Raw genomic sequence first — 24,632 nt, 5'->3', positions numbered from 1 at the left:
CCGACTGAGCCAGCCAGGCACCCCAAAACCATCTTAACTTTTCAGCTACAGAATTGCCCTGCTTCCCTGACCCAGAGCCTCGCTTTGTGTCCGGCAAATAACTTCAGTAAGCCTCTCTAAGGTGGGTAGGCGTGATTAACTGCAAAGCTTTTATTTTGCAGAGTATGGAGTTTGGGAGCCAGAGCTGAATTGACCAAGACAGACGGGACTGGAAGAGCTATGTGGAGAAAGGATGGAGAGAAGGCAGGAAGCCAGGTGACCATGCTAGAGAATTTAGATTATGAAATGGATCCATTCCTTCAACAAATATTTATCTCAACAAGGCTGTGTGTGCCAGCCTTTGCACTAGGTGCTGGGGATATGGCAGTGAACACACACACAGTCTCTCCTCAAGAAGTGTGGGCAGTCACTTATCCCTGTGAGGTTCAATGCCAACACTTCCACCTTCTTTTCCCCAAATCTTCAGCAAAATCCACAATGCTTGCTAAATGCTCTGGAGATGAACTTGCGGGAGGAGATGGGAGGATATAGAGTCTCGTTCCTGGGTTGGAATGAGGCAAAGCCAGAGGCCCCTCCAAAAGGCCACATGTGGTTTCCATGCGCTAGTGGGCCAACTGGGGCTTTTTAGGCACATCCAGCATCTACATCCCCCTTCTCATGAAGCAAGAGCACTTTGATTTGCTTTTAAATAACTACTCCTCCCCCTTTGCAGTCTTAATGGGACTGTGAGTCAAGTGTTTTTCCCTCAATTCCTAGTCACAAGAGGGTCACAAGGGCCAAGCTAGGCCAGTAAGACTTGGGAGATGAACCCTAAAAGGAGAAACGCAAGCATAGAATAAAAAGTGGAGCTGATTTAGCCCAGCAGCTGCAGTCAAGATTAGCTCCCGTTCCGCGAATCCCTGGTACCCCTTCCATATCTGGTGTCTCCGTGGCCCCTTGGAATCTGTGACCTACTCTATATCCTTCCAATAAATTCTCTTTTGCTAAAGTCAACCAGAGTCCTTTTTGGGTACCTGTAATCAGAGAAGCCTAACTGATCGAAGTGATCGAGAAAAGTCCCAAGCCCTCCTACCCAGTAAGAGGTCTGGGCACCTGCAGGGGATGAGGGCATGCTGTGGTGACAGATGCATCTCACATCCTCAGAGCTGGGTTTGTGACTTTTCTCTCAGGACAGTTTCGACCAAAATCTAAAGTCTCCCTTAAGCTAACAGTGATTGCCCTTAATTAACAAGGACACTCAGCGTATCAGTGCCAGCCCTTAGAAAAAGGCCAACCCGATGCCAGAGAAGACAGAGGGATCAAATTCATCTAGGTCAGATAAAGGCTTCCAATGAAAACTTGAGCTTAATAAACATTCCTGAGTGATCCTTAAACCTTGCACCTGAATTCAGTTCTGCACTTACTGTGGGTCTTTCTGGCCCTGGTGACAAGGCAGGGCCTTCTCCTCCGTTGTGCCCATGCATTCATACAGGCCACAGGGGAATTCCTCAGGGGAGAGAAAGCTGAATTGATACCTTCAATTAATCTTCCAGTGTTCTTGCCTTCAGTCTATACAGAGTCTCCTTTTGCCCCAACCACTAGGATCACACCTATTAGCAGATAATTAGCCATTATAGATAGAAGCCGCTTAGCTGCTTTTTAAAAGTACTTCAGTTTTGAATCCAGTCTTCCCAGGATCTCAAACCTCTTCTAATATCCTCTTTCAGGGAACCAGGATTCCGCTCTATGAACAAGAAGTCCTTTAAGACTCCCAAGAGACCAGGCCATCGGCTCTCTCCCTAAACAGACCAAATTCCTACCCAATCCATTACCCATTCCAGTAGAGAGCACACACCCTGAAGACAGCTGGTCCTAAGTGCATCTGCCCAAGCACTACTCAATAGACACCTAGTTTTTATAATATATATGTAGACTTTATACATTTACATAGATATTTGTAATTATATATATATACATATATATATACACACATATATGTGTATATATGTATGTGTATGTATGGGTATATATATATATATATATATATATATATATATATAATTTTTCCCCTTTCCAAGCCACAAGGCAATCCCCCCAGGGATGATAGGAAGCTAATTTATACCTTCAACTGAAGTTTCCAAACGTTCTGGCCTGCCTTTAGCCTGGCAAGAAAACAATCTTTTTTTGCCACTTAATGCCAGATTCTGACCTTTGGCTTCCTCAACTGCAACGCAGCAGCTGAGATCTTAACTCAGAGCTGGGTTCATGCCTTGTTTTTGGTGCCTTGTAGCTGCTTGGTCTTAAGTGACTTAACCACGCTGAGTCTTTTTTTTTTAATTTTTTTTTTTTAATTTTTTTTTCAACGTTTATTTATTTTTGGGACAGAGAGAGACAGAGCATGAACGGGGGAGGGGCAGAGAGAGAGGGAGACACAGAATCAGAAACAGGCTCCAGGCTCTGAGCCATCAGCCCAGAGCCCGACGCGGGGCTCGAACTCACGGAACGCGAGATCGTGACCTGGCTGAAGTCGGACACTTAACCGACTGCGCCACCCAGGCGCCCCGAGTCTTAAGTTTCCTTACCTGAGAAATGGGAATAATGCTATTTCCCAAGGTTGTTCCCAAGCCCAACCGAAATACAGAATCACTGGGAACTTTAAAAACATACAGAATGGAAGCAATGCAAGAAATCTGCAGCCTTAAAAATCCCAAGTGATTCTCCGGTACAGCCACATTGGAAACCATAGATTGGAGGCTTACACTAAATGATCCAGAAAGTACCAGTCACATTCAGCAGCCGGTTGTGTTTCTGGAAATAGGGTTCTACCCTAACGGAGTCGTGAGGATAAGGGGAGCACATGGAGAGTCATTCTGGGCTTTCGCCATACATGGAAGGAATCGCATGGCAGGATACTCTCCCCTAAATTGCACTTGCAATCACCAGAGCCACTCGGAGTGAAAAGCAAACAAGTAAACTGCCAGGAAGCACTTGTTTTCTCAGCCCAGCCTTTGGAGATACTAAGGTATGAAGTCCAAACAGAGGATTAGAGGTTTCCCAAGGTTAAGCTTTGTTATTTAGTTAATGCTGGAAATGTTAAGGGGAAGGGACCTCAGAAACAGAGTTGTAATGAATGAAGGGTTGGCAACCACATCACCTGTTCAGTCAGTGTTCCTCAAAGCAGCTCAGAACACGGGGATACTGGCGATATACTGTCCCCCCGAAATAAGCAGGATCAGGGTGCCTGGGTGGCTCAGTCGGTTAAGCATCGGACTTCAGCTCAGGTCATGATCTCGGGGTCTGTGAGTTCGAGCCCTGCATCGGGCTCTGTGCTGACAGCTCAGAGCCTGGAGCCTGCTTCGGATTCTGTCTCCCTCTCTCTCTCTGCCCCACCCTGCTTGTGCGGTCTCTCAAAAATGAATGTTTAAAAAACATTTTTTTTTCTTTTAAAAAGCAGGATCATTCCTTTCTAGCTTTCTGCTATTTCTCCAATGCCAGAAGAGGGGGGCAGCGCTCCTTCCTGTCACCCCACCTGGTGATGAATGATGAGAGCCTACCTAAAAGGCTGGCTGGTTCAAGCTCAAGAAAAAAAAGGCTCAGTAACATCATGGCCTCTGCCTTCCAGGCTCTAGGTTCTTATCTGGTTAATTCCGTAGGGTTCCAGGAGTCAGACCTGCAGGCTACAGAAATGCCGTAAGGCACACCACAACTGGATGGGGCGCCCAACTCAGTGTTCGGAAGCACGCTGCTTCATTCCAACCAAAACCCAGAAACTGTGCTTCCGGGAATGAATCCTACAGCTAGTCCCAACACATGAGCTAGTCCCCTAAAACATGCTGCATTGCTGTGATTGCAAAAAACCCTGGACACTCCTACAGGCCCGAGAAATGCCTGATCACGTAAATTAGGTAGTGTCTAAAAGAGGCAGCAGGGTAGGTATATGGAAACTTCAGACAGACGACCGTCAAGTTGTACATTTTAATTTACAATTTTTACCAATAAAAAGAATTAGTTACAAAAGGGGAAGTTCTCTATACAAAATAAGGATTTTTTTTTCCCCACTCATAAAGAGAATCCACTGTATGTCCTGCCTGGCCAAATCAAATCTCAACTAGCTTGCTTAGCTGAATTATTCCAAAAAGATAGGTAATCCAGACAAGATTCATAAAATCATCAGCTCTTTACACGTGTTTAAGAAGAATTTAATGAACATTCTGCCTTGAACGAAGGTATTCTAAAGAATACTTGTAACCTTTACCGAAACGACTGCTCTCAGGCAGCTGAATTGCTAAGAGAGCATGTACAGGGGCCTCGAGCTCACTCGTCATGAGAATCTTCTTACGCTTACAATGAGTTTCCACTCCTGTACAATGAGGGCACATGTGACATAACAGGAATAATGGCTTTTAAAGTTTACAAGTAAATTTTATTGTGGCCACAGGTCAACAGCACAAACACACGACAGTTAAGGTTCAGAGTCTCTCCGCCTCCTTTATCGTGTAAATTAAATAAGGAGAGGTACACACAAATTTTATTAAAACCAAGCTGCTTTCAGGTCCCCACTTCCTAGTGTCACACACGTCACTGTTTTAAGGGTGGGGCAAAGCACGGTCACACTGGTAGAGCACAGTGTTTCCTGAGAAGAAACCAATCAAAATGTTCAAAGCCAAACCACTCAACACTGCTCCTAGGCCTAGCCGTCTGCTTTCAGAATAAAAACAGAAAATAAGAAACTGTGAAACACCATAGCCTTCAAAAAACTTTATTGGGGGATAAGCCTAGCTCTGATGGAAAAAGCCCCTACGGGGGAAAAAAAAAGTTGTGGGTATTTAAGCTGGTCTGATGTACATTCATGACTTCTACATTCATGGCTCAAAATAAAGACCCTCAAACACAAGTGATTCTAAAGCCATTACAACCCAAAATTATGTGATTCACTTAGATGTGCTTATATTAGCTCTTATAATATGACCTATGTACAGAGGAACTGTGTCCTCACCATTAACTGAAGCATGTGGCCATTCAATGTGGCGGGAGAGGCAAAAAAAAAAAAAAAAAAAAAAAGACAATTTAAATAGGGTATAAGGTTCTCACTCCACACTATTCAATAAACATATATCCAGAATGAGAATGAAATGGAACCGATGCCCAGGTGCCTCTCAAAGAGAGCGACTCCCCGGGGCACGTGTGATTTGGAATTTCCTAGCACAACACACCCCACTACTCCAGGGACACGCAAAGCCAGCATGCCCTACATGAGATGCAAAGGGACTATCCCTCACACAGTTTGCACCTAGGCCCCGTGCAAGACGCAGCTCCACTGAAGTTGTGATCCCCTCGCTTAAGGAAGAAAATGCCTAGCAACAACCTATGCCTCATTAACACCAATCTGTGTCCTCATGGCCTAGTGGTGCTGTTTTTTTTTTAATAAAAAACACCTGTAGCAGTGGCAAATGGTCACAACTGACATCGGGTCCCAGCAATTCCAAAAGAGAAAGCTCTCCAACCGCTGGTCCAGTCTTTTCCCCTATTGTTATAGTTCTGCCACCAAGGGGAGAAAATGGTGGACAAGTTCTTTGAGCCCAAGCCTTGGCAAAAGTCAATAAATAAGAGAGCTTGTCAAAGGCAGAACCATCTCAGGGGCAACCTCCCCCAGCTGCAAACGTGGGGGTTGGAAAAAGAAGGAGGGAGGCAGGTGTGCAAGAAAGAGGTAAGAGTCCCTTTGCCAAGGGTTTAGTGACCCAACCCCAGATTCCCAGTTTGGTGCCAGCAGACCAGGACCTGCCAAAACCCGTTATTGAGACAGAAAAGGAAGAGAAGACACCAAAAAAGAGAGTCAGTTCTGAAATTTGCACAGTTGATATTTGTTCTTCGTAGCAGTAAGGACTTGAATGAAAATCACGAAACTTGAGGAACACTTATATTTTTCTTCAGGTCTTAAAAAATTGTGTCTTGTACTGAAAGACTACATTCAGTGTGGGTCAGGTCCAACAGCGTTTGCTAGAACTCGGTGGTTAAGCACGCCCAGCACTGGGAGGAGACTTCATCTGAGCAGAGTGGCTGGTGGGCAGGCCAGAGGCCGCTGCTTCACTGGTCTCCAAGCCGAAAGCCCTGTCCCCAGTTGTGTCTCCCACCTCCGCCATTCTGATCAGCAGCCCGCCTCATGCTGGCGGGGGGCACACCGAATCCTGACACCCCTCCTCTCCTGCTGGGCAGCCAGCGGTACCTGGAGCGGGGGTAGGGGGGAAACAAAGGAGAGAAGACGAGATGATCACTTCCACACGGTGATCTGACCATTCAGCACGTCTCCCTTTCCTGCATCCCCATGGCATCTGTCACACTGAATTATATTAGTCTGGCCAATGGAAGACAATGTCTTACTTAACTCTGCCTTTTCAGCACTTAGCTCGATGCCCGGACCACAGACTGTGCTCACTTTTCGGATTTCTTAAATTTACTACGTCTCCAGCCAAATTCACACTCTAAAAAAAATCGTTTTCTGATTACAAAAGCAATTCATACGGAACAGTATAGAAACAAAAATATTACTCCCACAAGCCAAACGACCAGAAAGAACCACCTATACATAGCATTTTGATGGATCTAAATATGGATCAACCTGGATCAAAGGAGGTAACAGAAATTCACTTGCAAAGGACCAATCTGCAGCCTGCACGTTGAGGCCCACACGGCACCTCCGCCCACACCTGGGCCCCACGGCCGTCAAGGGGGACTGGAGATACCCACTTTGTCTTGGAATCTGGGGTGTTTTTCAATTTTTGCATTTATACATTTTTGAGAGACAGAGAGAGAGTGAGAGAGAGAGCACACGCACAAGCGGGGGAGGGGCAGAGAGAAAGGGAGACACAGAATCCAAAACAGGCTCCAGGCTCTGAACTGTCAGCACAGAGCCCGACGCGGGGCTCGAACTCACAAACCACAAGATCATGACCCAAGCTGAAGTCAGACGTTTAACCGCTTAACCGACTGAGCCACCCAGGCGCCCCTGGGGTGTTTTTTAAATGTTCATTCCTTTTTTTTTTTTTTTTTTTTTTTTAATTTTTTTTTTCAACGTTTATTTATTTTTGGGACAGAGAGAGACAGAGCATGAACAGGGGAGGGGCAGAGAGAGAGGGAGACACAGAATCGGAAACAGGCTCCAGGCTCTGAGCCATCAGCCCAGAGCCCGACGCGGGGCTCGAACTCACGGACCGCGAGATCGTGACCTGGCTGAAGTCGGACGCTTAACCGACTGCGCCACCCAGGCGCCCCTAAATGTTCATTCCTAATCTGTCTTCTGACAGCCTTCTTTCCATCTCAAAGATGGTAGGAAAGTTGAAGTCCAAAAAGCTTACCTGACTTCCCACCTTACAGATTAATGACCTAAGAGTCCCAGAGCAGCTAAGAAAACTTAAACCCAGGTCTGTGTTCTCCATAGTCTTTCCCTTCCTTGTCTATTAGTAAACTGAGAACGTGTTTTGTTGTTTTGTTGTTGTTGTTGTTTAATGTTTATTTATTTTGAGAGAGAGTTAAAGGTCAAGTGGGATAGGGGTAGACACAGAATCCCAAGGAGGCTCTGCGTTGTCAGCACAGAGCCCAATGCAGGGCTCGAGCTCACAAACCACGAGATCACGACCTGAGCAGAAATCAAGAGTCGGATGCTTAACCGCCTGAGTCACCCAGGCGCCCCAAGAATGTGTTTAAACCTATTCCACTCAGATCCTAGTGTTTAAAATTTTGTGAAAAGGCAGAGGCCATCATCTGACAGCCCTGTTCAAAACCCTCACGGCACCAAGAGCAGACCGTGAGTGGTAACATGTCCACAGCAAAAAGCTTGCACAGCACGTCCGTATCATAGAACGTTTTGCTTCCGCCAGGTGCTGCATAAATTCACCTCGTCTTTACCACAACCCTATGAGCCAGGCACTACTATTACCCCATCTTGTAAATGAGAAAACCAAGGCAAGACTAAATAAAACCCTTCTAAAAAGCGAGTGTCCAGATTCCAACCCAGGCAGCCTGGTTCCAGAGTGTGTGCCTGTACCACTTACTGGACTACAGGCTTCGTGCTACAGACGGGACACATGGGGTGCGATTCAGGTGACCGCAGTTAGGGACTGGAGTCCTCATTTGTTCACATCATCCCTGACGCCTTTGTATTCCTGCCGAAACCACACAACGAACCCCTTTCACACAGAAAAATAACTACGTGCAGAAGACGATCTACTTTTCGAAATGCAATGCAGAACAGTGATAGATCTTAGAATTCTAGAACTCCCCATCTTCCCTTTTAAACAAATACGGCTTTGTTTTCAAGTCAAAACGTCTGTCCAACTCCTGACTTCTCCACATCCACGATGTTCTGGTACAATAATATTCCTCCAAAGTATATAATGAAACAGAACACTTAAAAAGGGCTGCCTTGCTTTGCTTCTCACTGTAAGACAATATGGGAGCCATCGCCACTGCTTAGACGGATAGTGAAATTAAATGCAAGTAATTAGTACAAAAAGACACCCAATTATACATAATCAACAAAAATTTATGGTAATTTCAAAGCAGTTAGTGCTTTTGCAAGGAGCTGCATTTTGTCATCTGATCTGTATGCAAAATTTAACAGAAGGGCTTTTCCACCAACAGAGAGCGCTCAAATGGAAGGCAGGCTTTGGCATGCCACTGATTTTTGCCACTAGAATCTCACATGCTTTGTTGCCTACAACTGAGAACTATCTCCAAGCCGTGAAGTCAGAACACGGCCCCTGAAAGTAAGAGAACTGTTGGCCGCCCACCAAATGAGCAAGTTGTGTTTTAATCAATTCATCCGCCATCTGACTTGATAAACCTAGACCAAAAATCCAAACCCGCTGCTATCGTGTCCTTTGATAATCAGAAAGCAGATTGGTCATTTGTTTTTTTAGCCTGAAGGCAACTCAAGGCTCAGAAGACAAACAAGTTTCCTTTCATGCTCTTTAAAAAAAAACAGACACAACAAAAGTGTACTTCTCTTGGGGCGCCTGGGTGGCGCAGTCGGTTAAGCGTCCGACTTCAGCCAGGTCACGATCTCGCGGTCCGTGAGTTCGAGCCCCGCGTCGGGCTCTGGGCTGATGGCCCGGAGCCTGGAGCCTGTTTCCGATTCTGTGTCTCCCTCTCTCTCTGCCCCTCCCCCGTTCATGCTCTGTCTCTCTCTATCCCAAAAATAAATAAACGTTGAAAAAAAAAATTTAAAAAAAAAAAAGTGTACTTCTCTGTTTGTATATAATACGTCACAAAAGAAGGCTTTTAAAACCCTACCCCTAGGGGCGCCTGGGTGGCGCAGTCGGTTAAGCGTCCGACTTCAGCCAGGTCACGATCTTGCAGTCCGTGAGTTCGAGCCCCGCGTCGGGCTCTGGGCTGATGGCTCGGAGCCTGGAGCCTGTTTCCGATTCTGTGTCTCCCTCTCTCTCTGCCCCTCCCCCGTTCATGCTCTGTCTCTCTCTGTCCCAAAAATAAATAAACGTTGAAAAAAAAAAAATTAAAAAAATAAAATAAAATAAATAAAATAAAAAAAATAAAACCCTACCCCTAAATTACAAAGGGGGTGCAGGGTGAAGGGGCCTCAAGTTTTACTGCTCTCACTGACCCCTTGGAAGAATGATGAATCACAAAACATTAAAACGAGCAAGATGAGAAAGGGTTTTCCTTCTTTAAAGCTTTTAAATACAAGCTATTATTGCATATCCCAGACTGGAGATTAGGTGTGATTGTCGGGCAGGCTGTGACACCCAGACGGTGATTTCACTGGTCCCTTCTTCAACAGCCTTTTGCCTCACTGACAGAATGGTCCCACTCCTGACATGCTTAAGTGTGTCAGCATCTCTTCTGGCTCATGAAATCCCACCCTAGCCCCAACTTTAGGAACAAGGCTAAGAGCTTGTATTTACCGAACACCCACTACTGTGCGGCCAATAGCCTGCCTTACCGCCCGCAGCCCGATGAGACCCGGCTTCCCCCCAGCGTACAGGCTTGCAAGTTGAAACTCGGAGGTTTTATTAAGCAACTTCCCCAATTATCAAAACTGATGAAAGAGGGGAACGGGATTCCAACCCAAGTCTGTCTCAAAACCAAAGCTGTGCCCTCAGCCTCCTCACCTGAGTAAACCCTAGGAGCGGCAGAGAAAGAACCAGCACACATTCCCATGGTGCCTACACTCTACAAACCTCAAGTTTCTCACTTTCACTTTGAAAAGTTCCAGAAATTTTCCATTCTATAATATCTGATAGAAAAAATGTTTGGGGCGCCTGGCTGGCTCACTTGAAGAGCATGCAACTCTTGATCTGAGGGTTCAACATGCCCTATGTTAGGTGTGGTGATTACAAGGGAGGGAGGGAGGGAGGAAGGAAGGGAGGAGGGGAGGAAGGAAGGAAGAGAGGAAGGAAGGAAGGAAGCAAGAAAGGAAAGAAGGAAGGAGGAAGGAAGGAAGGAAGGAAGGAAGGAAGGAAGGAAGGAAGGAAGGAAGGAGAAAGGAAGGAAGTTAGTTAGTTTGAAACTGCCAGTGAGGTAGCTTTATCCCCCTACCTCTTCTCTGGCCAAATCTTGTGTAAAATTGATGCTCTCAAAGCATATACTGTTGTCCTGTTACTGTGCCTAGCCCCCTGGCGCACTGTGGGCCACGCTGGAGCTGCACATGGGGCCCCACCTGTTCAGCAGAGCTAGAATGTTCCCTGTGATGCCTGACTGGAGTCAGCAGCAGCCCCTAGCTAGAAGGGCTCCAAGGAGAAGACAAGGCTGTGGCTTTGATCCCTGACTTCCTGTGACTGTGGGACCAGGACAAGTCTGCTGGTTCACATTTCTCCATCAGCCGCAGAGGTAAATCCGACCCCTCATGGAGTTTGATTAGGATGCCTAAGACACGGGTGGTGAAATAAATGATTGTGACATGAGAGAGAAAAATACTTACAGAAACTGAGGTGTAGACAGGAAATTCCTTCCTCCCAAGTCCATCGGGTATCTGAACATTAGGAAGAAATAAAGATGTCCGACAAGATTTCCAATTAGCTCATTGATCACCCTGCAAACAAAGAGGCAAATTAGTTTCAAGACATTCAAGCAGTGAAGTGAGATGTGGCCGGTTTTAACTAACAGCAAGGGAAAACAGCCTTCCTGGCGGCCCATTTCTGGTCCCGGGCAGCCCGTGGTGGCTCTACAGGGAGCCCTTTCGTGGTCTGCGTGGCAAATGCATTCTGAGGGGAAGGGGAACCAGTCCTGCTGGGGTCTGTGCTCTCCAAGGGCAGCTGCCCTCCGACATCTCTTTCAAGCCCCATCTCATCCTCAAAATCTTGTTTTTGCTACTTCCTTGCCTCCAGAGGTGCAAGCTGCAAAGCTTCTGAATGCTTCAGCCATAAGTACTATATTTGCAAACCATGGGCAAATGGGAAGACCAGCGAGAGAGAAGCGTGGGGAAGGTGGGGGGAGAGTGCAGGCCTGTTCGCACATTCCTGGAGCCACAGCACTTGCCCCTCGCCTCCTGCGTCCTTGAATGTAAGACAACACAAAGATCACTTTGCGTGGCTGACCTTGTAATCCTAAAACACACACTGCCTTCGGTTTTTCCTGGCTTACGTACAGGCCCTCGAAGGTTCTATAGATCCACTCCTACTATCAAATACCCTGCGTTGTCCTCTGCGGCCACATGATTCCTGTCAGGGACAAATCAACATCTGCAGCCACTCCCGGGCTCTGCCCTTGGCAGCTTCAGCACACTCAGAACTTGCTAGGCTCTAAACAGCGTCGGTCTGCTTAATTCACTCATTTCTGTCAATATGCTGCAGACATCAGGACCACACAGAGCAGGTATGTCAGACATACTAAGAACAAGGACCCTCAAAATCTGTTAAAAATGGAAAATACTTTGTAGTATAAGTGGGAGTTCACAGAACAGTTGCATCTTGAGATCTTCCTTTTAAAATTCTGACTGGATACATCGAAGGTTTTCCTCTCAGCTCGAATTCCAGGCTGGAAATTTGACCCTATTTGGCTATAATTTCTGTACTATCAAACCGCTTGCAAAACTACTTCCCATCTGAGAATCTGCATTTTGATGACTGGTGAGCAGTTTTCAAGGCATTCTGGAAATGCCTCAAGAATAAAAAACATAGTAATTTCACGCATAGTTCTTAGAGGAGTCAGCCTAGACACAAAGTAGTTTCTGGTTTGCTCAATCTGGACAGTGAATCCAGAAATATTTTTCAAAAGCACACACATGGAAGTATACTGTGCCTAACGATGAGCTAACAACGTAACAAGCGTTCAGTGCTAAATGTGCTTAAAATCCCGCGATGTAATCAATTACATCAAAATGAAATTACAGTGGACCCTTGAACAACACAGATTTGAACTGCGTGGGTCCACTTGTATGTGGGTTTTTTCATGTATACAGTACAGTTCTGTAAATGTATGTTCTCTTCTTATGATTTTCTGAATAACATTTTCTTTTCCCTAACTTACTTTATTGTAAGAATACAGTATATGATACATATAATACGTTACAACCTAAAACATGCATCAATCGACCGCTTATGCTAGCAGCAAGGCTTTGGTCAACAGGAGACTAGGAACAGTCAACTTTTGGGGGAGTTAAAAAATATACACAGATTTCCAACTATGCAGGAGGTTGATACTCCTAATCCCCGTTGTTCAAGGTCAACTGTATTTCATAAGTCTGAGGTTCCAATGCATCGACGCTGAACTTCTTTAAAGTTTCAGAAAGACTAGAGAAGACAAAGAATAATGGAAGTCTTTTAAGGATTTGTTTCCAATTAAATAAATCGAGTATTTACTTACGAGCCTCCGATGATATAGTTGAATCCAAGGATCACCCAAGGTAAATAACAGGCCTAGGAAAACGTAAACACAAACATGAATAACCACCCCTAAGAAGGACGCAGGTGCCAGGGGGCTGGAACGGGTAAGCATATACTGGTAAGAGCTTTATATAAATCCTGTGGAAAGTCACCCCCAAAATTTCTCAGACCAATCCATCAGTACTGTACTTAAAACTTCCAATCTAAAATTCGTATATTAGTAACTGGAGGGACAGAGTACTGTGCCCATGGATTAGATACAATACATGCCCTGCTGAATGAATACTAACAAACAGCTTCACAAAGGAGCTGGGTGTCCTATGGACACTCATGAAAACATGACCCATAATAGAACCACATTAAGACTCCAACTAGCAAACTGTTGCCAATGAACTAAAAATATCCCACCTTTTTAGGTTCTTCTCTTACATACTTCACAAAATTACTTGGGATTTTTATCTCATTATACACGGATACCCTGAACTAATACTCTCCCAAATGAGAAAGCTCCCCAGTTGAATTCAACATCTGAGCCTCTGTCCAGATTCAACACATCATACCAAGAGCTAAGGGAGCTACAAGGAACTTCACAAACTAGTAAAGAAAGGGTTCTACATAAATAACTTGAAGGCAGAATGTGGTAAATATTCTGGAACATAAAGTACTGGAGAGCCCCAAGGCAAGACTAATTCCAGGCAGGAAACCCAGGAGTATGTTCAGTCCCAATTCAAATGAAGACCAGGTAGGATTTACAAGAGGAAGAAAATCAAAGAGATGTTACAGGTGGAAAAGTGTGAGAGAAGGAACTAACGGAAGTGTCTGGGGGGAAAAACAAATCTGTTTTAGCTGAAGTGTAAAATACATTAACAGGGAATGATAACAGACTTTAAAAGGAAATGCTCCCATGAGTATCTTTCCTTCCCTCTATCATACACACAGACACAAGACTGTTCAGGGACACATGCCTAAGGGGCCAAGAAGTAACAGTCAGCAAAGGAAGGATTCCAGGTGGGCTAAAGAAACGCAGGGCACTGACCAGGGGACTGAGCAGGGGAGGGGGGCTTGCCTATGGTATGTTGCTCTGCAGTGACCTCTTCTGGACGAGTCAGAAAGTGCACCTCTCAGATGAAGAGGGATTTCTGTGGAGACGAACGAAAAGGAAACTTTTCCAACTAGGTCAAAGTACCTTAAATCGTGTTCCAAACCAAAATGATACAATCATGTCTCTGTTCAGCTGGGCCCAGACATAAAGTACGGACATGATCAGAGGAATCATCAGCAACTGCAAAAGAAGTCAACGTGTAAACACAAGGCTCCAGAGGCACTTCAGAGGCTTACCGTGAATCTACCAGGTTGGGTTTTTTTGTTTTTGTTTTTGTTTTTTTTTTAACCTCTCCCCTCCAAACAAATTCTCACATGGCTATTCAAAAACCAAAAATAAATTCAATCATCAGAATTACAAATTGATCCTTTTAGTTAGTCCATTATACAAAGCATGCTACAAAATCCTGGAATAAAATCCAACAGAATTATTTGAGATGGATTCAGAAATATCAGGATCAAGCTCGGGTACTTGAGAAAAGGAGGCAGTAGGGACGCCTGGGTGGCTCAGTCGGTTAAGCATCGGACTTCAGCTCAGGTCATGATCTTGCAGTTGGTGAGTTCGAGCCCCCACGTCAGGCTCTGTGCTGACATTTTGGAACCTGAAGCCTCTTCAGATTCTGCGTGTGTGTGTGTGTGTGTGTGTGTGTGTGTGTGTGTGTCTGCCCCTCCCCCGCTAGTGCACTGTCCCTCTCTCAAAAATAAACATTAAAAAAAAAAAGAAGGCAGTAAAGCTTTACTTACTGTATATTCTCAACTTAAAAAGTACATATCCATATAATGCATAGAAAATACTGGAAAACCATCATTCTCAATGCACAAACATAATGAAGAACCCAGAAATGAGCAAGGAAAGTAATGGTTTAGATAATTCATGTAAGACCTTCAAAGAAGTTCTAATTCTATAACTGCAAAATGCAATTTAAGTTTCTCTCAAAGGCCATGAATAAGTAAATCTGAAACATGTAAAAGGGCAGTTTCAAGGGACACTTACCTGCATGTCCATTGCTAAGCCAGTAATCTTGGTTTATAAAGTTAAAGATCAGATACAAACAAAGCAATTCGCACCTAGTATAAGTTCATTTCATTCCTGTGTTCTGAAAGAAAACACTTTTCTTATAGTTCAAACTGTTTAAAACATTCCAGAATCCCAAGTTATCGAATACTCTATTATGAATATTCTATTAGACTATAGGATGTCACGGAAATGTGAGAATTTAACTGCTTTGGCCCACGACTCAGTTGGCCCTCTTGCATCCTCTTTGCCTTGCCCTGCATTTTAGCACCTCTTCTCCAGCTGGAAGATGACGATACCTGTGCCCTGAAACAAATAATGATTCTACTCACATTCAGGGCTCCACAGCATGGCTGAGGTCCAAAACAATTTTTTTTTCTTCCCTTAAAGGAGGGGAAAGGGCATCCAAAGTGCCACATGTCCTGGCTCCCGGCCAAGCTTCAATGGCAGCTAAGCCCCAAAGCAATTCTGAGCTCACCAGCTCCGCACAGACTGAGCCATCGTGCCCTTTCTGCTGCTCTCACCATCTGTAAAGGTCCGCAGCTGGAAGGCTGCTGGCAGCGGGGGCTGAAATGCAGCAGAGACATGCTGTGGTCCTTCCCAGAGCCGGCTCCCCCTGGATGGACTGAATGACTATGTAGGCCCCGAAGACGAGGACGGCAACGAAATCAGAAAAGGCTGCTGGCTGTAAATTAACTTTCTGATAAGGAGCACAGATTCCAAAAGCTGTCTCATGGCACGGAATCTCTCTGCTGCAGTCAATGAGCTGTCACACGTGAGAACACAGAGAACTGGGAACAAGAGGGACAGCAATACAATTGAACCAAATGTGGAAAACCCCACCAAGGCAATGGCAAGAGAATGCACCACTCAAGGGCCGTATGATTGACTACGGCTCTGAAAGCGAACTTTAATTATTCTTAATTATGAACTGTAGTAAACAAAGATGCAAATGCTATCATTTGAACTGCTGTACACAATACCATCTACTTTCCCAAACCTGAAAATAAAATGGTTTCTTTCTGGCCCAAAGTCACAGACTAAAGGATACCACGATGCAAATCCAGTTAAAAAGGAGCATGAATAAATAGTCTGCAGGCCTCCCATCGAAAGCTCCTAGAAACAAAAATAAGCCAAATGTCACGGTCCAGAATTTCAGAACAAAGTGATTTCTATGTAGAGAAATGCTTCAAAAAATTCTAGAGAAAGCCAAAATGAGAATATTTTTAAACTTCTCCTCACAAGTAAAAAAAAAAGGAAAATTTTTAAAATACCTAAAGCCATGTCTTCCAATAAAGCCCTGAACTACAGTCAACTGAGTGAAGCTAATCTGTGTTCTCCTAACCGAATTCCAGTAAGTACCATCCTCCAACTACCACAAGCTGTAAGACCCGCAGGGAGGGCAGTCGGTTCCACGGCCAGTGAGCTCCCATCCCCTGAAGGCTTCACAACTAGTCGGCCTCTCCTTCCTGGCTCTCCTCGTGGCCCGATGACACATCTGTGATCACTTGTCTCCCTCCTCCCTCTGCGAGACCATAAGCTCTGATACTGGAGGGACCCCATCTGTCTGGCCTGCCACTGTGTCTCCAGCAAGACTATGCTGGGAGAATCTTACTGTTGTTGTTATTAGATGCACACACACACACACACACACTCTCACTTAGTCTGACACTGGGCTTTCTTGAGAAGATTCAGTCTCCTTCTTCTGGCTTACATTCTAGCAAGGGAAAACAATGCTGGCGGAGGGGAAGAGTGAGGGCACGGCCAAACCTTCCCATAGACTCTGACTCTTCACCTTCAGACCACATCCGGGAGGTAGAAGGGAAAGACCTATGCCCCCTTTTTACCGACGAGGAAATAAAGTTACATGACCTGGATCACATGGCTTGTTAGAAGCAGGGTGAAATGTAATTACTAGTCCAGTGCCCTTGTCACCACACCAAACGCCAGGCTCCGTCTTATTCCTGGACCGAACAATCAACACTGGCCCTGCTCTCCCTTCTAAGGGTGAGCCCTCATGCCTTCAGGTGGGAGACCAGAAGAGAGGCAGAGACCACACACAAATGACTGTAAGGTCATTCTAGCTCAAACAGCTACCTTCCCTCCCCTCCACACCCCCCTCATAATCGCATGATATGTAGTCAGTTAAAAAAAAAAAAAAAATTCTCTGTCTCTCTCTCTCTCTCTCTCTCTGTTTCAAAAATAAATAAAAACATTAAAAAAAAATTTTTTTTAAAGGACGGGGGGGGGGGGGGGGGGTGCTCCTGGATGGCTCAGTCGGTTAAGCATCCGACTTCGGCTCAGGTCATGATCTCACGGTCCGTGGGTTCGAGCCCCGCGTCGGGCTCTGTGCTGACAGCTCAGGGCCTGGAGCCTGCCTTAGATTCTGTGTCTCCCTCTCTCTCTGCCCCTCCCCTGCTCGTGCTCTGTCTCTCTCTGTCTCAAAAATAAATAAAAACATTAAAAAAAGTTGTTTTTTTTTTAATCCTAACAAGTCTCCAAAAGACAGGGAAAAAATTCTATCTAAAAGAAAAAAAGTTTCCAGCAAAAGTCTCTCCTTCTTTCCCTAATGTCTCCCCTGGTGTCTCAAAGGCACACTTTAGCCACAGTGTTAAGGAAGCTCAATGATGGGGATCCCTATGGTGAATCAAAGCTAATTTCTGAATTTTAGTAAAATTTGCTTTTTTTTTTTTTAAGTAGGCTCCACGTCCAGTGTGGAGCTTGAACCCGTGATCCCAAGATCAAGAGTCGCATGCTCTACCAACTGAGCCAGCCAGGTGCTCCTGTTGACTTTGTGATTTGGAAGCATTCTTCGGATTGAATACTTAAGCTATTGTAATCACATAAATTACAATACTATATTATTTGGCAAGTGTGCAACTGGGAATTTACAAAGTAAGTGGTCTCAAACTGCAGTCTTCCAGTTCAAATCAGAAACCTTATAAATAAGCCAACACTGCTGTATATTTCATTGACTCAGGTAGGAAAATATGCAGGTGGCAAACACATTGTCAGGCTGTTACCGCGAGGCTGTATGGTGGAGGGAAGACTGGAATCAATGAACCAGGGCTCCAGTCCCACACGTTATCTCAAATAGCTTTGTGACCTTTGGGGCATGTCACCACCTCTCCAGACCATTGTTTTCTCATTGTGCAATCTTATTTTAAATGGGCAGGTCTCAAAAGTTCCTCTCAACATGAGGGTTCAGAACCGCATTATTCATAACAGTGAAAAACGAATACAAGTCAAATGTCCATCAACTGATGAGTGGAAAAACACGGGGCACGTGGGTGGCTCCTTGGGTTAAGCGTCCTACTCTTGGTTTCGGCTCAGGTCATGATCCCAGTTTTGTGGGTTCAAGCCCCACGTCAGACTCTGCACTGACAGCACAGTGATTCTCTCTCTGCTTCTCCCTGACTCACACTATCTCTCAAAACAAATAAACTTAAAAAAAAAAAAAAAGGAAAAATAACCACATAAGGGAATCTCATTTGGCAATAAAAAGGAATGAGGTACTAACACATGCTACATGAAGAATCTTGAAAACACTAAGTGAAAGAAGCCAGTTACAAAAGATCACCTATTGAATGATGCTGCCTATAAGAAACGTAGAGAATGGGCAAATCCAAAAAGGCAGAAAGTAGATCAGTGGTTGCCTAAAAGCTTAAGGGGACGACCAGGTTGAATGGAAATGGGGAATGGCCGTTAATGGGCACAGGGTTTCTTCTTGTGGAGACGACATATTCTCAAGTTAATTATAGTGATGATTGCACAAATCTATGAATACCCACTAAATTGTACACTTTAAATGGGTGGAACTGTATAGTATTTGAATTATATATCAATAAAACTTTAAATAGTACCTCTCAGCTCTAGAATTTCAAAATGCTCTGTGACTGGATAGTAAGGAATGGGGGAAGCTTAAAAGAATTAAAGCAAGTAAAAGAGATCAATGGGCTAATAATCCTACAGATTGATCTTCAGTGTTATTCAGGTATTACAAATTAGTTATATTACCTGACTAGATAGGAGGGGTGGGTAAGTGGGTTCCAGGGCCTCAAGTAACGGAGCGAAAACAACTTACAAATAAAATATGGTCATGGCGTTATTGCAATTTAGACTTCAAAATGGCATTAGGATTATTTTTAAGTCCTTGAATTTCAGAGATAAATATTAGAAAATTTACAGATGAAATGATATCACATCTGGTATCATTTGCTTCAAATAATCAGGGGTGGGAGGACAGACATGAATAGAGATCAAATAAGATCAGCTAGGAGATAACAGTTCAAGGCGAGGAGTAGTTACAAAGGGGTTCTTGCAGGCAGGTGGACACATACTACAACACGGGTCAGAGTTGAGAACATTCTAAGTGAAAGAAGCCTGTCACAGAAGGACTCATAAAGTGTCCCAAATAGGCAAATCCGTATGCAGAGAAAGTAGCTCAGTGCTGGCCAGGAGCTTAGAGAAAGGGGGGGATGGGAGATAGAGAGTAACTGCTTTGGGTTTCGGGGGCAATGAAGATGTACTGAATTAGACAGTGGTTGGTAGCGGCTGCGTAACGAGACCAGAGCCCACAGAACTATACACTTTAAAATGGCTAAAACAGGGGCGCCTGGGGGGCTCAGTGGGTTAAGCATCTGGCTTCGGCTCAGGTCATGATCTCACCGTTCGTGAGTTCGAGCCCCCCGTCAGGCTCTGCGCCAACAGCTCAGAGCCTGGAGCCTGCTTCTGATTCTGTGTCTCCCTCTCTCTCTGTCCCTCCCCCACTCGTGCTCTGTCTCTCTCTTAGACAATGAACAAATGCTTAAAAAAATTTTTTTTGTAACGGTTAAAACAGTCACTTTTATGTTCTGTGAATTTCATCTCAACAAAAAGGAAAACAAAGGTTCATTAACCTTTCTCACTACTTTTGTGTACATTTGAAGTTTTTCTGTAACAAAATTTTGAAAAACTAGTCATGGACCATCCACACTTAGAATTTCCTGCTGATATAAAATAATACTACTCCAATAGCTCAATCCTCAATGAAATTACACCAGGGGGTAGAATGCTACAGCATTACTAGCAAGTTCAACTGGGACAGGGGAGAATAAAAATCACATATGCTGGGGGCTTTAGGTCCAAGCCCCCTACTGTGGTCGCGAGACTGAGGGTCAGTTTCACCTCCGCCAAGCCACTTTCCTTCCCTGAATCTCCTCTTTTTCCTCTGTAAAACTAAGGGGATGGGCTAGGTCCCTTCCGGTGGTAAGAGTCGATGACCTGACACTTAATGTAGCGATTTGGTTTTAAAAAGCACCTTGTGCAAATGCCAATTTAAGGAAAACACATTTGACACCAATGCCCATCCTTCTACTTCCCTACAGTCATGAGACTGATTCTCAATTCTCAAACTGACTTAGATTTAAGGGTGGTTCAGAATTCTCTACCCTGAGCTAACAGCCAGCAGGTTTATAAGGTCTCTGGAGTCGGCCAACCTTTTCAAAATCATTTAGGCTTAATAAAACTTTGTTCACATTTTGACCCAGCAGCATCAATTTACTGCTCTCAGGATAAGCAACTCAGAACAGCACACGAGGTATTGTACAAAGGAAATAACAATACCGAGAAACTTTTAAGAAAAGATTTTTGTAAAAAACCAAACAAGCAAAAAAACTTACCCATAACACCATATGGGCAGTCCTATCTAATAAACTACCATATTATTAAATCCCAGTTATATATTTCAAAAGTGAGTAATTCAATCACAGAGAATAACTTAAGGCTTTCATAGCATGAAGAAGTGTTTTTCAACCCCAGTCTGGGAGATATATACACTTCAGCCCAGTTGACATTTAAGGACAAGGACTGGGGCACCTGGGTCACTCAGTCAGTTAAATGTCCGACTCTTGATCTCAGCTCAGGTCTTGATCTCAGAGTTGTGAGTTCAAGCCCCACAGTGGGCTCCAAACGGAGTGTGAAGTCAACTTAAAAAATAAATAAAATAAAGGACAAATGAGTACCATGTGACAGAAATGGGTGAGAAGTCAAATTTAAGTGAGAGGCACACAAGTCAGCCACTAAGGACAAGGTAGGGACAAGATGTATTAAGCTCTGGTCTTTCATTTTTTTTCACCTATAAAATGGTGACACTGTTACTTATGCTTCATGATGATGTCGTGAGGATTAAAAATCAAATAAACTAAGCGCCTAGTACAGTCCTGGCACAGTTACTACTGAGCATTGATTATCATTATGCCATTTCCTTACAAGCTAACTGCCCTCAGAATTCTTCCAATAAGTAACTGGTAAATTAGAACTGGTGAATTAGAAACAAATCTTAAGACAACTATGGACAACATACCTGTTTCAAGACGTGTAGAATACTGATATAAGAAATATAAATTGACCAAATAAAGAAATCCAGTTCCTGGACCCACAGGGAAATAAAAGGTGGCAGTGATTGGCCTCCAAATCTGTCCAGATCAAAACAGACACAGTGGTTAGTTTCTCCAAGCCTGGTTAATTGTTTTTTTTTTTCAACTCAACAAAATTCACCCTTGCAAAACATTCTCCTCTGTGATGAAAGCAACCAAAGGGATACCACCAATATAATTCAAGAACACTGAAGAAAAGCTCCCATCAGCTACCATCATACCAATCTGCAAAGCGATGGAATAAAATCATGTAATATAAGCAATAAATATTCCTAACCAAGTTGAAAAAAATCAATACTAACGAAATATATGGTTAGTCTTTACTGGGAGAAGGGCCATAGTTAAGCCTGTCAAAAATGAATTATAAAGACAGGCTCCAACAGCACAGTAATATCTCCTTTTGGGAGAAAGAATATACCGGGGTGACAAACCTTACCAAAAAATGTCATTTTCAAAAGGTAGAAGTAAAATAGAAATGTTTTTATTCAAATCACTGTGCTATTTAGGCAATATGGATATATGACTTTACAACTGTCCCATCCCCTCAACACACACACACACACACACACACACACACACACACACACACACTCTTACCAAAAAGTCTACAATGAGAAGGAAGTCTTCCTCCTGACCTTCATCTCCTGATTCCCTTTCCATCAACAACAATCAGTTTCTTGTATTTCTTTCAATAACATTATGTGTTACTACTGTTCATTCTTTTTCATCTTACCTTGTATTGCATGGTTCTATGCCTTAAGTCCCTTGACAAAATATTTTTATTGGCTGTAAAGTATTCCTTTTATGTGAAGGTCCAAAATTTGTTTAAACCGTTACAAGGCCACGGTTGAATATTCTCGAATATCCTCTTTATACACTTACATATAGGATCAAATCCTGTGAGTTAATCTGCTAAATTAACAGACTTCTGCATTTAATTTTGGTAGACATTGCCAAATGCCTACAAAAATGTTTAACCAACTCCTATACTTACTCCTAAAATGTACATTAATGCCCGTCTTTCTCCACGCCGTCACCATTTAGTGTGTATTTACGAACTGTTTTTAAAACTTTAGCACTTCCTTTCTTCATTTTCCTGCCAGATTTGCATTTCTTTATATATTATGGAAATTCCCCTTTCTCATTGTTGCAAATATTTTCTGGCCATTCATCTATGCTTTTACGGTATGCTTGCCATATTTTGACATGTAAAAGTGTAATTTAAGGTAGGCAAATGTATCCGTCGGGTGTACTTGGATGCTCATGTAGCTCACAAGCTACGTCTCCACTTAAGAGTATCAAAATATTCACAGTCCTACCGTGGCACATTCATGTTCATCTCAGGAGTAAGGAAGATAACCTACTTCTTTTTCTAGGTGCTCACTCAGCTTTCCCAATCCCATTTACAGAGTAACCCATACTTTCTCCATTCATTTGAAACACTACTTTCTTTCTTGTTTTTTTTAAAATATTTTTTAATGTTTATTTTTGACAGAGAGACAGAGTGCGAGCCAGGCAGGGGTAGAGAGAGAGGGAGACACAGAATCCGAAGCAGGCTCCAGGCTCGGAGCTGTCAGCACAGAGCCTGACATGGGGCTCGAAATCGTGAACCACGAGATTATGACCTTAAGCTGAAGTCAGACACAACCAATCGAGCCACCCAGGTGTTCCAAAAAGCTATTTTCATTATCTATTTATTTCCTTTTATATTAAAATCTATTATTATATTAAAATGCTATCCTGTTTGAAACTGAATTCCCCTATCAATATCAAGCTATTTTAATGTCTAGTTTTATAATATGTAACAATATCTGGTAAAGTGATATGATTAAATAATCCCCCTCCTGTTTTTCTTCCACATTTGTCATGATTTTCTTGGCTGGTCTCAACATTTTATTTTCTCAAAAGAACTAGAATCAGCATCTTTATTATATCAATGTGATAACCATTCCCAGCCAGGAAGAAGTCTTTCACAGCTTTTAGAAGTTTTCTATTGAGCTATGCTTTCTAGCTCTAATACCAAACCACCAAAGCCGAATTACCTTACTGTTTGTAGTATTAGCTGGATTACTTTATTGTTTGTAATAGATTTGAAAACTGAGCCTCTTGGGCTTTCAAAGTATACAACTCTATCTGTAAATAAAATTTTGTATCTCATTCCATTGTGGTCTAATTCACTGGCTAGTACCCCCTGAACAACCTTAAATAATAATAGTGGTTGAAGTAGACGACCTTCCCAGTCCTTCGGAAATGCCAGCATAATGCTGGCTTTTGCCTGGAGAGCTATGTGTCTCGCTTGGCAAGCATGTAAGACCCCCCCCCCCCCCCCCAGCATCCAGATGTTCTCGGTAGTGGGTCATGTGAAGAAGCAAAGAGTGGGCACGAGGGAGGGGTGGTCTGGTCTTGGGAAAACGACTAAAGTCCGAGAGAACTACAAGAGCACTGAACAGGTACTGCTGACAGTGTGGGTGTGGCTGGAATGGGGGACACTGGCGGTGGCGCCTGGCCGGACACAGAGCTGCCACGTTACATCCTCCGAGTACAGGAATGTAGCCCTCAAGGCTCCGTTCCCTGCGGAAGAAAACGCGCTTTATAAAAACACCCAGAAGAGTGACTTTGCAAGAACCCTCTATTAAACCAGTAAAAGAAAGTAAGTTAAAACTCATGTGGATTTATTCACAACTTTAACATAGACGCATCATTTAACGGAAAAGATTTGAGGACTGTGAGTGAGTTCTCACCAGAAGTGATTTGAGAACACCAAGATGTTAAGTGTTTGGCTTACAAGCTATCACTTCCGGGCCTCAATTTCCATCTGTAAAAGGGGAATGATAGACTAATACTTGCCCTATTCTGATGGGTGGTTTAAAAAAAAAAAAAAAAAAAGTGTGCTATTCTGCTCATTTACATGCACTGACTCGGGGGGCGGATTTTACAGAAGAAGAACAGAAATGAGAAAAGGTTAAATAATAGCTAGCAGGTGGGGGAGGTAGAATTTTATCCCAGACAGCTTGACTCCAGAGTTTATGACAAAAAACCCCTGTTTTTACAATGTCTCTCACAAGTGGCATCATTACTATGAGCTATAATTACAACTAGTAAAAATTTTAAGTCCTCCTATACTTGTATAATCCTGATTCTCCCTGCTTCCGAAAAGCACTGGGGGCAAAGACCAGAAGCAAGCTAGCCCTGGCCTTGGCTCTTAAGTAGCCGCAGGGCCTTGGAAAAGTCTAGACCTCTGAGTGTATATCTTCATCTACCCGGTGATGTCTGTCCTATGACTCT

The 24,632-nt window shown here is 43.7% G+C and overlaps 1 protein-coding gene across 2 annotated transcripts in view; it reads right to left on the bottom strand.

The window, feature by feature from the left end:
* Positions 1 to 3,940: 3,940 nt before the first annotated feature.
* The window catches only part of DERL1 (derlin 1), a 28,268-nt gene continuing 7,576 nt past the window's right edge, over positions 3,941 to 24,632 (bottom strand). Inside the window, exons 2-8 of one of the 2 annotated variants that reach the window (XM_025923044.2) lie at positions 21,275 to 21,386; positions 15,983 to 16,047; positions 14,911 to 14,937; positions 14,002 to 14,097; positions 12,796 to 12,848; positions 10,913 to 11,023; positions 3,941 to 6,202 (exon numbers count right to left, since the gene is read on the bottom strand). In XM_025923044.2, coding sequence (XP_025778829.1) covers positions 6,064 to 6,202; positions 10,913 to 11,023; positions 12,796 to 12,848; positions 14,002 to 14,097; positions 14,911 to 14,937; positions 15,983 to 16,047; positions 21,275 to 21,386 — 603 coding nt within the window. In that variant the 3' untranslated portion in view covers positions 3,941 to 6,063. The remainder of the gene's footprint in view (positions 6,203 to 10,912; positions 11,024 to 12,795; positions 12,849 to 14,001; positions 14,098 to 14,910; positions 14,938 to 15,982; positions 16,048 to 21,274; positions 21,387 to 24,632) is intronic. The other variant, XM_086695683.1, reaches the window with a different exon arrangement.

Source organism: Puma concolor, chromosome F2 (genome assembly GCF_028749965.1).
Source record: "Puma concolor isolate L17-30 chromosome F2, mPumCon1.1.hap2, whole genome shotgun sequence".
In the NCBI taxonomy this organism is placed as follows: domain Eukaryota; kingdom Metazoa; phylum Chordata; class Mammalia; order Carnivora; family Felidae; genus Puma; species Puma concolor.
This window is presented reverse-complemented; position numbering and strand designations above follow the sequence as displayed.